The sequence below is a fragment of the Staurois parvus genome, unplaced genomic scaffold (genome assembly GCF_062004578.1).
Source record: "Staurois parvus isolate SC_StPar_1 unplaced genomic scaffold, SC_StPar_1.0 ptg000538l, whole genome shotgun sequence".
Taxonomy (NCBI): domain Eukaryota; kingdom Metazoa; phylum Chordata; class Amphibia; order Anura; family Ranidae; genus Staurois; species Staurois parvus.
The window spans coordinates 7,731,855-7,749,758 of record NW_028318334.1 but is presented as its reverse complement, the minus strand read 5'-3'; the positions used below and the strand labels follow the sequence as shown (position 1 = coordinate 7,749,758).

Genomic DNA, 17,904 nt, shown 5'->3' with positions numbered 1-17,904 from the left:
GAGTGACCTCATAGAAAGCTGTTCGCTATGAGGGCATTTGTGCAGGCTCACTCCCAAGCTGACTCTGTATGTCCATTGACACACAGAGCACTGCTTGATCCCACCCCCCTCTTTCGTCACTGGCTGTGATTGACAGTAGCAGGAGCCAGTGACTCCCACTGCTGTCTTTGATCCAGGGAGGAGGGAGAGAGCCTAGAGAGGAGTCGGCAATCACAATCTACCCGTCAACCGTGGGCAGCTGATGGATAGATCAGGAACAGAGCCCTGCATTGCTGGTCCTTCCCCGAGCCTTCGGTGCTCTGTTCTTCACTGCAAAGTGGAGATCAGGAAGTGTCACAATAATGTATTGAGGGTGTGGACGGGAGCTGCTGGAGTTAACTAGAAAGTGATTGGTTGTTGGGTGGTCCTAGCAACCAATCACCAGCTTGTTCATGTGAAAAATTAATTCTGGCAGATCCTGCCCCCACCCTCTATCCAGTCCTGTGATACTTCCCACTCTCCTGTACACCTGTGTAAGGTACAAGAGTTCTACCTACAGATGGTGGGGAGGGGGTGATGGGGGGGACAGAGGACACTACAGTGTGGAGGGGGGGAGGAGTATGAAGGGGACAGAGGACATTGCAGTGGAGGAGCAGAGGACACTACAGTGTGAGGGGGGAGTATGAAGGGGACAGAGGACACTACAGTGTGTGTAGGGGGGGGGGTAGGAAGGGGACAGAGGACGCTGCAGCGGGGGAGCAGAGGACACTACAGTGTGAGGGGAGGGGTGTGAATGGGGACAGAGGACACTACACTGGTGGTGGGGGGGTTGTATAAAGGGGACAGAGGACGCTGCAGTGGGGGAGCAGAGGACACTACAATGTGAGGGGGGGGTATGAAGGGAACAGAGGACACTGCAGTGGGGGAACAAAGGACACTACAGTGGGGGGGGGGGGGGGAAGGATGAAGGGGACAGAGGACACTGCAGTGGGGGAGCAGAGAACACTACAGTGGGGGGGGGCATGAAGGGAAGAGAGGACACTGCAGTGGGGGAACAGAGGACACTACAGTGTGGGGGGGGGGGGAGTATGAAGGGGACAGAGGACACTGCAGTGGGAGGGGGGAATAAGAAGGGGACAGAGGACACTGCTATGGGGGAGCAGAGGACACTAGAGTGTGGGGGTAAGGGTGTGAATGGTGGCAGAGAACTCTGCTGCTTTGGGGATGGGGGCAGAGGATACTACAATGGGGAATGGGGTGTGTAGAGGACTGGGGACACTGCTTTGGGGGGGGGGGGGGCGGCAGAGTACACTGCAGTGAGGGGGTTTGAAGGGGGCAGAGGACACTGCAATGGGAGGGGCAGACAACACCACTGAGGGGGAGGAGGGAGGTAAACTACTGTGGGGGGCAAAGGGCGCTACTTGGGTGGGGGGGGGAATGATATGAAGGGGAGCGGAGAACACTACTGTAGGGGAACAGGACACTATGCTGTGTTTTTACTGGGGGCTTGATAGTTATATTTTTTTTAAACGGTGCGCCCCCCTTCCCACGGGGATCTTTGATTTCCTCCATGTTGTTCTGGTAGACCTCTGAAAGGTTGCCTGCCCCTGGCCTAGAGAATCACTGCTCTCATGCACAGCACTAGATTGAAATTGGGCTCAGGAAGGTATTTAGGGGGGGACTGGGGGCAAGCTGCACCCAGAAGGTCTTTTACCTTAATGCATAGATTTACTTTAAGGTAAAAAACCTTCAGACCTTACAACCACTTAAATCTGCAGGCATATTATGGAAGTAGGTATCCTTGAAAAGGGGCATTTGTGTGCTTGAAATGTTGGAGTGATTTCCTATATCAACTTGGTCTGTATTCCTAGTGTTATGTTAGAGTTGGCATGTGGGGGCATAATATATACATATACATATATATATATATAATTGGGCTATTGGAGTGTTTTTTTTTTTTTTGTGAAAGCACTTTTTTCCATTGTTACATGTAAGGGCAAAATATGGGCAAAGCCTGGTTCTCTAAAATGCCCCGACCTATTTTTAAAACTTTTAAAATTGTGTCCAAATTGTTTGTATAGATTTTATGGAGCATTGCAGCTGAATGTGAATTCATTTGAGTTCAGATTTGAGCCGAAAGAACAGTTCTTGATGGGTATTACATCCATGGAACCAATGAATATGATTTTTCTTTAACCCGGGAAAAACGTTGATCTTTTTGAACTCTTCAGAGTTTATTTTTCTTTCCAGCACCATAGAAAGTGTTATTTAGTTAAAGGTACATGACTATCTTCGGGTTTACGAGCAGTAAGGTGTGATCTCTGCTAAGCTTTACTGTGCAGGATCCAGATGCTGGATCATTTGTGTTCCAGTCTTTTCATGTGAGCATGAGGAAAACACAGCGGAGAGTGTCTGGCACTTAAAACAATGTCTTTAAAAAAAAAAAAAGTACAGATGAGACAAAATATTCCATTAGGATGGCTGCAGTATGTCAAGGAGTTCCAAGGATAGTAATACGAAAATGATATCATACAGCAAGTGTCTGGCTGGCTGTCTGAGACAAAGTCTGCTAACCCTCATTGTCATATTTTTTCATTTGCTTTCTCTATATGTTACATTCATCCATGTAATAAAGTTGATGGATCTGAATATATATATATATATATATTTTTTTTCCATTTTGTAATTTCATCTAAGTATGTCTCAGTGGCTCAGGCAAAACTTTGCCTTGCTTATATTTTACAGAAATAATATGTTGAGCTCCTTTAAACCATTTTCTACCACTGTATGTTCCTCAGTGGTGGATTGGTGTCTGCCTGTATCTGCCCTGTAATCGCTGTGTACCAAGTTGTCATTAAATGGTCAAACCGATCCAAGGGTTTGTGATTGTTATTGCTATGATTGGTCATCACAGTGATCACATGGTACTGTTTACAGTGTTGATCCTTCCCCTTCCACTTACAACAGTGAAAGCAGAGAGATCGTAGTACTTGTCAATGAGGATAGAATGAATGGAACAGCAGCTGCCAATTCATTCATTCCATTTCAGTCTTGCAGGCAGGGCCAGGAGAAGGGGTGGGCATGAGGGCTGTCCTGGGAGCAGAGCGGGATCATGCGAAGTGGAGAGTTCCTATCTACAAGCTGGCAGGATTAGTGACAGAAGCTTCAGAGTAACCAACATTTGTGTTGGTGAGAGCATTTGTGCTAGGAGGGGGGTTGGGGGGGGGATATAAGTTAGGAGGGGGGATTGGGGGCAGAGGATTTATACTGAAAGGAATACACTTGGGAGAGGCAGTGGCATACGATTTTATTATAGGAGGCCAAATTTGGGCTGATGTGCTAGGAGGGATGATTTAGGGGGATTTGTTAAATGAGGGGGGATTTGGGAATGGAGACTTGTACTAGGGGGAGGGATTTGTGTTAGGAGGGGGGATTTGGGAGGGGGGGATTTGTGCTAGTAGGGATGAGTGGGAGAATTTGTGCTAGGAGGGGGCATTTGGGGGGGGAGGATTTGTGCTAGGAGGGGGCATTTGGGGGGGGGGATTTGTGCTAGGAGGGGGCATTTGGGGGGGGAGGATTTGTGCTAGGAGGGGGCATTTGGGGGGGGAGGAGTTGTGCTAGGAGGGGGGATTTGTGGAGGTGAAGAATTTGAGCTGGGAGGGGGGATTATGGAGGCAAAGATTTGTGCTGGGTGTGCTATTTCATTGGGGGGGGGGGGGGGGTATGTGCTAGGAGGGGGGATTTGGGGGGAGAGGATTTATACTTGAAAGAATACACTTGGGAGAGGCAGTGGCATACAAGTTATTATAGGAGGCCTAATTTGGGATGATTAGAAGAGATGATTTAGGGGGGATTTGTACTAGAGGGAGGGATTTGTGTTAGGAAGGGGGATTTGGGGGGGGGGCATTTGTGCTAGTAGGGATGTGTGGGTGAATTTGTGCTAGAAAGGGGAATTTGGGGGGGAGGATTTGTGCTAGGAGGGGGGATTTGGGGGGGGGGGATTTGTGCTAGGAGGGGGGATTTGGGGAGGTGGAGAATTTGAGCTGGGAGGGGGGATTATGGGGGCACAGATTTGTGCTGGGTGTGATATTTCAGTGGCGGGGGGGGGGGGGTGATTTGTACTGGAAGAGAGGCATTTTTCCATAGATGGATCAAAATTTCAATCCATCTATGTCCATTCACTTTCAAAAGGAGTCAGCCTAATGATCAACTCCTCTCAAGCATGGCTGCTGGATAATTTCAGCGCATGCAGGCAATCAGGGAGAGACCCGCTGTCAGAATACACTAGAGCAGCAGGAAGGATTCCTTTATCCACCACGAATGTGTGTATTGGAGAATCCATTCATTTTTTTTATTCCGCCCGCTGGCTGATTTAAAAAGTGATGAATCGATGGCCAACTTAACCCCTTCACTGCATTCTTGCTCTTTGTAAAAACCTGCACATTAATGTATCTAGTGCACCATTCTCATGCTCTATTTTTAACCCCCTCAGTACCAGCATGTTTCTTAATTTCCCCAAAAATTATAGCAAAAAGCAAGATTACTTTGGGGTGTCTATTTTCCCAAAAAAATTTCAGGGCTTTTCCTATACTATTCTGGCATTTTTATTTTAACAGAAAGCAAGGGAAAAAGGTTTGGTCTCTTTTCCTTTTTATAGAAAAATAAAAAACAACCTCCAAAACCCTGTGGTTATTTAACACCACCAACAGAAAGTTCTATCTGTCTCAAATGGTATAAAACTCATTGAGCTTGTGTTGCATAACAGAGTAATTGTCAGTCACACTATCACTGTGCTGAAACTGGTCTGGTAATAAAGCGGTATTACGGGATGCCACTCAAGTGGCTAAAGTGTTACTAAACCCACAAGAGTAAAATTGGTCTGTATATGCAGTAAGGCTTGCTTGTTATACTCACTGTGGAATCTAAGGGGTTAATCATCCGCATTGTGTAAAAATACTGTTTGATCCTGTTTTCTCTGATCCTCCTCTTCTTACACAGTTCCCAATCCATCTGTTGATAGTACAGAGTAGGAGTCACTCTGCAAATGTTTATTTTGATGTGTATTGCTAGAAAGTGTTTTTTTTTTTTTTGGGGGGGGGTGCATGTGATTAGCACAGGGCCAATTAGCACTGTCTGACTGTCCTATGAGGCTACATGACCCCTGACTCTCTGTCCAGAGGCAGGGGCGGACTGACAACTCATGAGGCCCCCGGGCAATAGGGGATCATGGGGCCCCTGTGTCCTTGCCAAAACTCAAAAAAGCCTATGAAAAAGGTACCAGGGGCATCTCATGGGGCCCCCTAGTGACCCCGGGCCCTCGGGCAGTGCCCGAGTTTCCAAATGGTCAGTCCGCCCCTGGTCAGAGGAGAATGAAAACTCCTCCTACAAGACTAACCAGTGCTCTGCTGGACATTGATAGAAGTCACAAGACTGCTATATACTGCTGATGAGAAAAGGTATTTAGCAGTTTATATTTACTATAATAATTGCATTTCCATGTTGTGTGTACTGTAGGAGACCAGATATAGTGAATGCAGGGTCCAGGGTTTAGTAACACTTTAAAGAAGATCACTAAATGTATAATTTGCTTCTGGTAGTTTTAAATATGATCAAAAATATACTTCAATTTCCAAAACTTTTTTCAAAAAAGTCTGTTTAGCTTGGACCACTTTCAGCTACAGGATCACTAAATTCCAAGCAGCATGGTCTCTTTGTATTTTCCAAGCTGCAGTAGTATCTAGCTTCCAAGTCGATTTCCTGAAGACAATTAACAGCTTGCTACAAACAGTTGATTAGAGATACATTATAGTTAATGGGAATCTACTGAGCATTAGTGGCAACGTTTTTCCATGTCTGGCAGTTCAGCAGTTATGCAGGCCATAGATGGGGAGAAAAAACGGCAGATTTTTCTTTTAACAAACGAAAATTCGGTCGTTCAAGCGGCCGACGTTACCATCAATGGTAAAAAAAATCGGCCGATTTTCATCCCTTCTACAGCTGGCAAAAAGTGTCCCTGCAGAGAGCTCCGCTATTTCTGACAGTTCCTTCACATTTACAGCGGTTGAAACATTGTATCTATTTGTTTCCATTTAGGATACAGATGTTTTTATTCGGAAACAAATAGATACAATGTTTCAACCGCTGTAAATGTCAAAGAACTGTCAGAGAACTGTCAGAAATAGCAGAGCTCTCTGCAGAGATACTTTTTGCTGGACTCGAATTCTTCTTATTTTCATCCTACTTCTTCTTCTTCTTCTTCATCCTCATCCTCTTCTTCTTCTTCTTCATCCTCATCCTCTTCTTCTTCTTCTTCATCATCCTCATCCTCTTCTTCTTCTTATTCATCCTCTTCTTCATCCTCATCCTCTTCTTCTTCTTCTTCTTCTTCCTCATCCTCTTCTTCTTCTTCATCCTCATCCTCTTCTTCTTCATCATCCTCATCCTCTTCTTCTTCATCATCCTCCTCCTCCTCTTCATCCTCCTCCTCCTCCTCCTCTTCATCCTCCTCCTCCTCCTCCTTCTTCTTCTTCTTCTTCTTCTTCTTCTTCTTCATCCTCCTCCTCCTCCTCCTCCTCTTCTTCCTCATCCTCCTCCTCTTCTTCTTCTTCTTCATCATCCTCATCTTCTTCTTCATCATCCTCATCTTCATCATCCTCATCTTCTTCATCCTCATCCTCTTCTTCTTCATCATCATCCTCATCCTCTTCTTCTTCATCTTCATCATCCTCATCCTCCTCTTCTTCTTCTTCTTCTTCTTCTTCTTCATCAGCATCATCCTCTTCTTCTTCATCCTCTTCTTCTTCATCCTCATCCTCTTCTTCTTCTTCATCATCCTCATCCTCTTCTTCTTCTTCTTCATCCTCATCCTCTTCTTCTTCATCCTCTTCTTCTTCCTCTTCTTCTTCTTCATCCTCTTCTTCATCCTCTTCCTCTTCTTTTTCTTCTTTTTGTCTTCCTCTTGCAGGTCACTGCTCATGCGCAGATTTTTTATCGGTAAAAAAATCGGCCGATTTGCCCACTAATTGCTGCGAAAATCGGCCGATCGGCAAAATCGGTCGATTTTTTTCCAACTTTACCGAAAAAAAAAAACGGCCAAAATACCGAAAAGCGGCCGACCAAATCGCCCACTAACGATCCGAAAATCGGCCGATTTTATTTTCGGCCGAAAAATCGGCCGATTTTCGACCCATCTATGGCCTGCATTAGTCCTCATGCACACTGGACATTTTTACAGTGGCTGTTTTTGGCTTTTGACATTTTTTTCTATAGCCAGTAAACCCCCCAGCATGTTATCCTATGTGTCCATACACACATAGACGGTAATCAATGTTTTTTTGGCTGGAAAAAAACCCCAGGACTAGTGGGTTTCTAGAGGAGTTTTATAGCTGTAAAAATGTTCTAATGCTGAAAAATGCGGTAAATTGCGTTTTTGGACTTTTTTTGACCGGAAAAAATTTTGCTCCAAAAGACTCTAAAAAATGCAAACTCGAAAAAACGCAGCATAACTCCACTAAACGCTAATACAAAAATGCTAAAAGCTGAAAAACTTGCATTTTTAACGTGACCTTTCACAGCTAACATTATTTAAAAAAAACGCCCCCTGTGCATGGAGCCTTAGAAATAACTTTATTGTATTCATTACTCAACGCTACAACCTGTGGTGGAACAAGAAAAAAAAGGCAAGCTTTGAAATACCGCAGCTGTACTGCAACTGTTCAGTTTAGATTCAGACAGTAGTAGATATTTAACAGAATACAGAAATATAGAAGATCTGTCAAGTGCTAAAAACAGCCATTAAAATATATTAGGACAGACAGTTTTGGATACTGGTTTAGGATATCTTGATAAGGTCCTTTGAAGTTAATTTTAAAAGACAAGCTCACTTTTAGTGATTCATTCCTATGGGTGAGTCAAATTTCAATGGAAGGCTAGAATACAGCTCACCCATAGGAGTGAACAGGACCTTGGATATGCTTTTTAAAGAGCAGTCTGCAGGGACAGCTTTCCTGGAAAGGCAGTACAATAAAGATCCCTGGAATGGGGAGGAAGGCAAGTATTCACCATGGTAGGCTGCACTCAGGGAGTTAACTTTAAGGACACATTTACTAAAAGTGAATTTGTTCTTTAGGTCTCCTTCATTATATCAGAATCTTTGGTACAGTACCCATTCTAGAAGCGGTTCACAGTACTTCATTCGTATATAAAGTCAGCAGTAACCACTGTATCTTGTGTCGTGATACTGAGAAATGTTCTAGTGATTAATGGTTGTACTGGGAACAAGGGAAATGGGTAGGCCACAAGTATTTTCTTCACTTCATACCAGAAGGACTTTCATTTGTCTCCAGAAACTTAGTATATTGTAGGTCAGGCCTGAGGACATCTTCCCTAAATCCAGAAGCCAGCGACATAGTAACGAATTTAAACAAATCCAAAATAACGAAACAAAATTATGTCCGAAGTTCAAATAGAATTTGATTTCAAAAACAAGAATAGAATAAAATAGAATAGTAAATAAAGGAATAAAATAGAAAATAATAGAGTAAACAGAATAGAAAAGAAAAGTATAACATAGAATAGAAAATAAAGGAATAGAATGGAAAAAATTATAATAGATTAGAATATAAAAGAATATAATAGATTAGAATAGAAAAGAATAGTCAAACAGAACAACATTTAATAGAAAATAAAAGAATAGAATAGAAAATAATAGAATACAAAAAAATAGAATAGAGTAAAATATAACAAAATAGAATAGAAAATAAAAGAAAAGAATAGGAAAGGAAAAGAATATAATAGAAAATAAAAGAATAGAATAGAAAATAAAGGAATAGATTGGAAAAGAATAGAATAACATAGAATAGAAAAGAATAGAGTAAAACAGAACAAAATATAATAGAAAATAAAAGAATAGAATAGAAAATAAAGAAATAGAAAATAATAGAATAAACCAGAATAGAATAGAAAATAAAAGAATAGAACAGAGTAAAACAGAACAGAATAAAATAGAAAATAAAATAATAGAATAGAAAATAAAGGAATAGAATAGAAAAAAAGGAATAGAAAATAAAGGATTAGGATAGAAAATAATAGAATAGAAAATAAAAGAATAGAATAGAGTAAAACAGAACAGTATAGAATTGAAATTGAATTGAATATCTGGTTCCTCCAGAGGTTGCTAGGGGTTCCTTGAGAAATTAGCAATTTTTGCCTCTCAAGTAAGTTCCATGGGACCCTAGGGTTCCTCCAGAGGTTGCTAGGGGTTCCTTGAGAAATTAGCTATTTTTGCCTCTCAGGTAAGTTCCCATTGACACCATTGATCTTTTTAGCAATCTGTAAGGGGGTAATTCTTGCCAATGACAACAAGTGTAAGGAGCATTCTTACCTCTGACTATCACATTAATGTATCATGAATTGTAGATAAAGCCATTTTTATCAGGGGTTCCCTGAGACTGGAAAGTTACGTCAAGGGTTCCTCTGCATTGAAAAGGTTGAGAAAGGCTGATCTAGACTGTACTATATAACTTCATTTTTTGGTTTTCCTTTCTGTAGAAAATGGAGATGCCACAAACAAGCCAGAAACAAACAGCAAAGCCAGAAAAGAAAGAACAGCTTTTACCAAAGAGCAACTCCGAGAACTAGAGGCTGAATTTGCTCATCATAATTACCTTACCCGACTAAGGCGATATGAGATAGCTGTAAACCTTGACCTCACTGAAAGACAGGTATGTTCAGTCTGATACATGAATGTCAGACTTAATTTATTACACAGTGTACCATGGCAAGAAATTGGAATCAATGATCTGAGCATAGTGGATGTCATTTGACTGATTATTGAAACAGTATTGAAGGCTAAAACTAACAAATCCTAAAACTGTCCCCTCCCACCTCTTAACACCTATGCTGACTAACTGGTGTAAAAAAGATGTATATACTTAGCTATCTTCAGCTCGCTCCAGTCTTGTCAGCTGATCTCCTGTGGCAGCTGCAGGGGAGAGGAGAGAATGCTTGACAGTGGCTAGGGATGCCTGGGAGAAGTGATGTCACCATTATGCTCTCAGAAGTTGTCATGGCTTCCTCCTCTCTCCTGAAGATGCCGCTGGTTGACACAGGGGATCAGGCGACCTGACTGGAGAGGCTGAAGATAGCTAAGTATATACTTTTTTTTTACATCAGTTAATGTAGCACTACTTCCTTAGGAGTCGCTAGAAGATTTGGGTGCCCCTATTGTCCTGCTCAGCCAGGCATCACACATCTTCGCCAAGACTTGAATCCAGAGTCAGAAATCAGTCTTTGAGCTGTGGTTCTGTTGTTTTATTTAGGGAATTTGAACTGGGATAGGGTTAGGGGTGTACAGGATGCCCAAAGGTACTGATAAACTGAGGACAACTTCCTGGAACTATTTACAAACCTTCTCTGCAGCACAGTCTCTGTTGGAAAGCTAGACAGTATCTCCTTAATGTACCACCCAAGACCCTAGATGAACTTCTACTCTTCACCCAGCAGTCTGGAGGTATCCCTGAACAGGTGATCTGGTTCTTACTGTTTTCAACCAGAGTTGTCCTTCCCCTTTTTGCCCAGGGGGTGTAGGTGTACTCACTCAGATCCTCTCCTGTACTGTTTTTGGGTTGGTGGTTGCTACCGGCTGGGCCGCTTCTTCCCTGCCATACAGGTGGTTCTCTCTCAGAGGGCCGGTGAGCTCTGAACTTTTTTCCTTTCCAGCTCTAGGCCTGCAGGTAATCCCATCCCACTGGACCTCCTCACAGCCTCCTTCGTTCAGCCTCACATCTTCCTCTCTGCTCTGTCTTCCACCTGAACTCTCCTGCCACTAAGCAGGCTCCAACACTTTTAGGGGGGGTCCAGCCCCTTTCCAACCTCTTCTTGGGGATTGGCTAGGATCCCTCAAGAGTGCAAGCCTGCTACTGCTCAGATGCCCTGCCTCTAGGGCCTTTCTCCAAAGCCTTAGAGCAGGGGGAAATTCCAGAGGGGCTGGCCTGCAGAGCCTCTCACCAAAATGTGACCCCTCTCTGACTATTACACCCAGGCTGCTCCTCAACCTTCCTTACTGACAATTAAGACTCCAGCTCCCCCTAGCTAAACTAGGAGGGTGCTACATTAGCATAGGTGTTAGGAGAGGTTAGAGAGCATTTTTAAGACTAGATAGGTTTAGGCTGGAATTCTACTTTAAGGCTCATTACATTTTACTTATAGTTACTAACTTATCAGTTACAGATTAAAACACTGTTGAGTGCTATTTAATACTTTGTTTCCAGGCAGCACTTGCTTATACATGACCAGTTACTGTACTTTTGCTCAGGTTTCTGGGTGCTGTCTGTACCATCCAATCAAGTGTTTGCATGATCTTCAAATCCAATGTATATAATGTGCTTTAGCAGGCAAAGCCAGTACTCTGTTAGCTTTGAAAAAATCAATCCTATTACCATCCCCACTTAGTAACTAGCATAGATGTGCACACATACACTTCGGTGGTACTGGCCTTTGCACCCCGAAAGGGAAAAATTGTCAAGGTATCTGAGGGTTCTGATTGGTTCAGGCTGGAGTGTGTAATGATTATTTTCCACAGGCGTCCTAGTGCTGGGTGAATACTAGAGGGTTGGATCAGGTGCCAGCTACATGTATCTCCTCAGGAACTTAGCAGTAAGATCCTAACACTAGAGATCTAAGCTCTGGATTACAAAGGATTTTATAACTGTAAGCCTGATTTTTGTAGCCAAAATTCATATAAATCTGTCAGATGGTTCTGAGGGTTCATAGCCTTTAAGACTCAATCTGGAGAGCATCTGCTAAGCATTTTTCTTGACTGTTAACCTCAGTGTTTAAATCAAACCAGTGATACATCTACCGTATGAAAGTGCATATACCATATGATACCTTTATTCTTAAATTTTTCAAACTGGTTTATAAATTTGCGCAAGCAACATTTTTCCTGTGTTTGGATAAAAGAATATTAGCTACTGTATGAAATTACTTGTGAAATATACAATCCTGCATTTGTCATGCTTTCTAGGTCTCATGCACAGTGTACATTTTTACAGTTCCTTCTAAGGGCGTCTGGCGTTTTTTTTTCCTGCATGTTAGCCTATGTGTCTGTGCACACATAGACTTTAATCCCTGGTTAAATCTGGTGCAACTTGTCATGCGATTTGACAATCGCCTCTCAGTTGTAATATGGCACATCAGTCAACACCCACCGATGCCCTAATGCATCTACAGAAAAATGCTATCTAAATAGAACTTCTGTCTCTATTTCAAGATATATAGTAAGAACATGCATCATTATTGGATGTTGGATATTGCCTTCCCATAACATTGGTCCATCTGTATTTGACTGGATGTACTACCCTCTCCACTCCTATGATAGGTGGAGGTGTACTAAGATATGACTGGTTCAGATGTCACCCACCTTTGGATTTTTGACTGGAGCCACATTTGATGTTGGAAGGATTGGTGATTCCATTTCTATCTCTTCCTGTCAAAGGTCTTTGTTGTATGCCTCCCCACAGCCTAGATGGAAGTGACCACACCTTGGTATATCCTATTCTGCTGTTAGATGTTCTGAATTTCGGTCACACTTGAGTTTAATAGTGTGAAGAAGCGGTTGCTACCATCTTTGAACATAAACAACAAGTGTAACTATATTGTGACTAGTCTATTCTTTTTATTGGACGAATTGTGTTCTTAATATATGTTCAATAAAAATTGTTAGTAAATGTTTTACACTATCTATCATGCTTATGGAGTTGGTCAATATATACATATATATTATTTATTTTTTATATATATGTGTATATACAGTACACACACAAATCGGCAGGTCACCCTTGCACACCTATTTTTTTCTTGTGTGTTCTTATTGTTATTTTTTGGGGTGGTGACCCCCCAAAGTAATTATATACATTATGTTACACCTCATTGCTGTATGGACAGCCTCACCTTATAGTTAAATACCTGAAGTATTCTAACAGTAATTAACAGAAATGAACTACATTTACCTAGCAACAGTATATAAAGACAGTCCTAACTTGTTATAACAGGCCCCATTTTGTCCCACTTTCCTGTGAATGATGAATAAAAAAAAGTTGGCTGGCAAAGTTGAGGTCTTTCACTAACACACAACAGTTCCCAGCAGACAACAGTTTGACTTGTATGATGGTAATCTCTTACCAGTCCTAGGGCTCTGATACAGTAAATGTTCAGTTCAAGTCAGACAAGGATAGAAGTTGCTGTGATTTCTCTCTTTCAATTACTTTAAAACAGTCTCTCTTTTTCTTCCTTATAAGTGGTGGGAGTACTCTCTGGTACAGCCTGATCCCACCAGGTTTCCAAATCTCATCCTCCCCGGGTGAATGTTCTCAGTCTATTTGCCTCTCTGAGTTCTCAACGCATTGTGGTCAAATATGGATTAGTTCATCCAGCATCAGCTCAGTCTCTTTCCCATACACCTGCTTGCTTCCAGGACCATCCCATCACATTGCACATAGCATTGCACAGAGTATGATGGAAGCAACAGTCTCTGATCAGCCCCCTTCCCGAGCAGCATAGCAACAGCAAACTCTGGCCACACACCACTGTCCCCTCTTCACTGCGAACCTGTTGTGCTGTCTCTCAGCTGCTCAGCACAGAACAATTATTATTATACAGGATTTATATTATTAGCAAAATGGATGCAGCAGCATATGGTCCCCACAGTGGATTCCTCCCTACATCCTGCAGGCTGGTGGCACAGCAAAGCTCCCTTTCTCAGCCCAGTTCACTATCCATTTTGCATCAACCAATCACCTGCCCTCAGACCCAGCCAAAAAGCCTGCACTGGAGATGCTCCACAGATGGACTTTGCAAAGTGGTCTCCTCAAAGATTACTGCTGCACTTCTGCATTAATGAATATTCAGTTTAACCTTATCCACACTGCAGAAGGATAATGCAGCAGCAACAAAGGAAGAAGTTTCACAACAGTTATCAGCTGTAGTTCAAGTTACGTAGTTATACTGTGTGAATGAGAACACAAATTTGCTGCAAAATTGGAAATGCATTTGAAAGTGTAGGCTAGTATTGCTGAACTTATTCATATAAATTATCTGCCTATGTTAGAGCCAAGTCTTAATCGTAAAACTAATGGTGTAACCTTTTCCAATCTCAAATTTTCATCATACTGATCTGAATTATAACTATTAACAGAATAGTTGTATGAAGAGCAGGTAACTAATATTGTGCTTATGTTTTTGTTTTTTATGGCCAGACGGGTCAAGGATGCAGTTGATTAGCTCCTGACTTACTGATTGCAACATCTACTTTTCAAAATTCACCATACTACATGTTCACATACATTTTTTACCAAGTGCCTTGACTTTTTACTTTACTTCTGCTTACAGGTTAAAGTTTGGTTTCAAAACCGAAGAATGAAATGGAAGCGTGTCAAAGGTGGACAGCCGGTATCGCCAAATGAACAAGATGCAGATGATTTGGACTCTACAGCATCTCCCAGTTCTGAATAACTTAATTTTTACTGTGGTTGGCAAACTTTCTTGTCTATTTTTCTATTAAGACAATGTTCTTTTTGGTCCTCATCGAGAAATATTTTTGTCTACAGACAATTCTTCCACAACTGCCACATTTTAAGAAAGAAACTTGAGAAAAGAAACACAGCCACATTCCGTTTAAGGCGTTGACAATCATTTCAGTAATTTGATATAAAATGCTAATTAAGCTACCATGAACATTTTGTCTAAGGGTTCTTTACCATCACAATTTAGCATTTACACCAGCTGGATAATTTTGTGTCTTCAGTGACTTCTTTGAGCTAAGTTTGAGGTTAGATCATGGAATATCAGTGACACAAAAGAAACCAATCAGCATTCTAAGCCTTGTCAAGATAAAACTTTTTTTTATAAAAGCATATTCATCTCATATTTTTATTGACTGTGTACATGATACAAAGGTGAAGATGTAAGCGTTCTTTTGGATTTTTTAATCTTTTTTCTTGTGTTTTATCATTCCTGTCTTCACATTAATTCCTCAGATTTACAATTCATTGTCTATAGTTGACTATTTTTTTTTAAGAAAAAACTTTTTAAGGTATTGAATTGCAGGAACTATTGTGTAAATCTTTTCTTTTATTACAAGTTTTTAATTAATAAAATATTGTTTGTGAAGATGTTTCGTGCTTATTTAAATGCATATGCAAACCCTCACCCTGTAAAACAACCCATTTAGTTTAATCACCTCAATACTGGACACTTTCACCCCCTTTCTGTCCAGGCCAATTTTCAGCTTTCAGTGCTTTCACACTTTGAATGACAATCAGTCATGCAACACTGTACCCTAATTAAATTTTCATAATTTTTTGAGACAAATAAAGCTTTCTTTTGGTGATATTTATTCACCACAGGGTTTTTTTTTACTTTTGCTATCTAAATGAACAAAGACAGAAAATTTTGAAAAAAAATGCATTTCTGTTATAAAATTTTGCAAATAAATAATTATTCTTCATAAATTTTGGTAAAAATGTATTCTGCTACATTTTTTTGGTAAAAATAACCCAAATCAGTGTATGTTATTTAGTCTGTTGGAAAGTTATAGAATCTGCAAGCTATGGTACATATATATGAAAATTGAGCAATCCTGATGTACTGATGGCCTATCATTTCCTGAGGCCCTAAAATGCCAGGACAGTACAAACATCCCCCAAAATGAACCCTTTTTGGAAAGTCTACATCCTGAGGGATTCAGTAAGAGGCATGGTGAATTTTTTTACATTGTAATTTTAAAAACAATTAAAGAAAATGTGTTTTTTTTCACATAATTTGTCATTTTAACAACTTATTTCTCACACATGGCATTGACATAGTTGCAATTACACCCCAAAACACATTCTGCTACTTCTCCTAAGTAAGGGGATACCATACATGTGAGATTTTTCCACAGCCCAGCCACACAGAGGGGCCCAAAATCCAAAAAGCACCTTTTGGCTTTTAAGTAACATAAATTATGCATCTGCTTTTCCTGACTACCGATCTCATTTTTGAAGGCCATGGAGCACCAGGACATTGAAAACACCCACAAAATGACCCATTTTGGAAAGAAAATACCCCAATCGATTTTCTATGAGGCATAATGAGTCATTTGAACATGTCATTTTTTGCCACGTTTCTTGAAAATGTGGAGAGAAAATGGAAAAAATGTTTTTTTACACAAAGTGGTCAATTTATAAGATATTTCTAAATAAATTATTAATAAATAATAAACCCAAAAGAAATAAACCCCAGAAAAATTCTGTTGCTACTCCTAAGTATGGTGAGACCACATGTATGAGACTTTTTTTTTTACAGCCTAGCCACATAGAGAGGCCCAAAATCCAAGGAGCACCTTTAGGCATTATAGGAACATAAATTACACATCCAATATCCTTACTACCTATCACATTTTTGGAGGCCCATTGGGGACAGATGTTGACAGTCCACTAGGGACACCAACAAATGTTGATGGTCCACTGGGACACTGACAGATGTTGATGATCCTCTAGGGACACTGACAGATGTTGACGGTCCACCAGGGACACCAACATCTGTTGGTGACCCAGTGGACCATCAACATCTGTCGAAGGTCCACTAGGGATGCTGATAGATGTTGCTGGTCCACTAGGGACACTGACAGATATTGAAGGTCCAATGGAGACATTGTCAGGTGTTTTAGTGCACTAGTACACCGTGACAAATGTTGATGGGACACTGGTGCACTATGACAGATATTTTTGAGCACTGATACACTGTGACAGATGTTGATGAGACTGGTACACTGACATGTTTTTGTGCACTGGTACACTGTGACAGATGTTGCTGTTCCACTGGGAACACTGACAGATGTTGACAGTCCACTAGGAACACAAATGTTGATGTTGCAGTGGGACACTGACAGATGTTGTTGCATTTGGACACTATTGCAGATGTTGATGGGCACTGGTACACTGTGACGGATGTTGAAGGAACACTGGTACACTGTTACAGATTTTGATGTGCATTTGGACAGGGACAGATAGTGCTTGGTGCACTGGTGTGGGGCGGTTGCATTGTGTGTGACTTGTGTGTAGCTGCACAGTAAAATCAGCAGCTACACACAGATCCCTTACAGGCTGCAGCAATCTGCTCTCCCTCAGCTCACTGAGCTGTCACAAGGAAAGCCGATGCAGAGGTACGTGCTTGTGTGATGGCTGTGATTGGACAAATTTTACTTACATGTGCCTCAGAGCCATAGCTGAAGTCATTATCCACACTGATTAACACCCCCTCGATTGTGACAATTAGTTCACTGATTCTCTGTTTGGGGTTAAGTCTCACCCTCTACAAAGCACTATTCCCTTCTATAACAGAAGATTACTGTAGCTAGCCATACACTAGTAAATTTTTGTACGAACACTCATCCAAAAATTCTCAGAACATTTGATGACTTGGTGAATGTTGTTCAAAAGTACTTCAAAATCTTGTTTGCTTTTAACATTCAATTTTGGAATGAATGGACATTTGTGAATGAAAACCGCAGACACTGTTTTCCCATTTCCCATCCTGCCCCTTCAACATTATTTTTTACCACAGTGGTAAGAAAATTCGATTTGGCCCCACTAATGATTGGAACATTAAAAGAACACATTCTTAAAATGAAAGATTTTGAGCCTTATTCTGCTAGTGTCTCATTTCATGGTTGGGGCATAATAAATAACTTGGAGTATACCACCTGTGGAAGCCTGGTCCCACATCCATCATGATTGTAAACTCTAGGCCCATCTGCTTACCTATTTACACTTCTATAATTGCTTAACCACCCTACTGTCCCAATCCCTACAAGTTTTACATAATTCCCTTCTTACCTTCTGTTTTAAATTCCCACTTTCCTGTACCTATTCCTGGGGGTGAAAT

The 17,904-nt window shown here is 41.3% G+C and overlaps 1 protein-coding gene across 2 annotated transcripts in view; it reads left to right on the top strand.

Annotated features, from left to right (window-relative positions):
* The window catches only part of MEOX1 (mesenchyme homeobox 1), a 117,974-nt gene extending 102,827 nt beyond the window's left edge, over positions 1-15,147 (top strand). For both annotated transcript variants that reach the window (XM_089690652.1, XM_089690651.1), the window contains exons 2-3: positions 9,529-9,701; positions 14,368-15,147. In XM_089690652.1, coding sequence (XP_089546778.1) covers positions 9,529-9,701; positions 14,368-14,490 — 296 coding nt within the window. In that variant the 3' untranslated portion in view covers positions 14,491-15,147. The remainder of the gene's footprint in view (positions 1-9,528; positions 9,702-14,367) is intronic.
* The last annotated feature ends 2,757 nt before the right edge of the window (positions 15,148-17,904 follow it).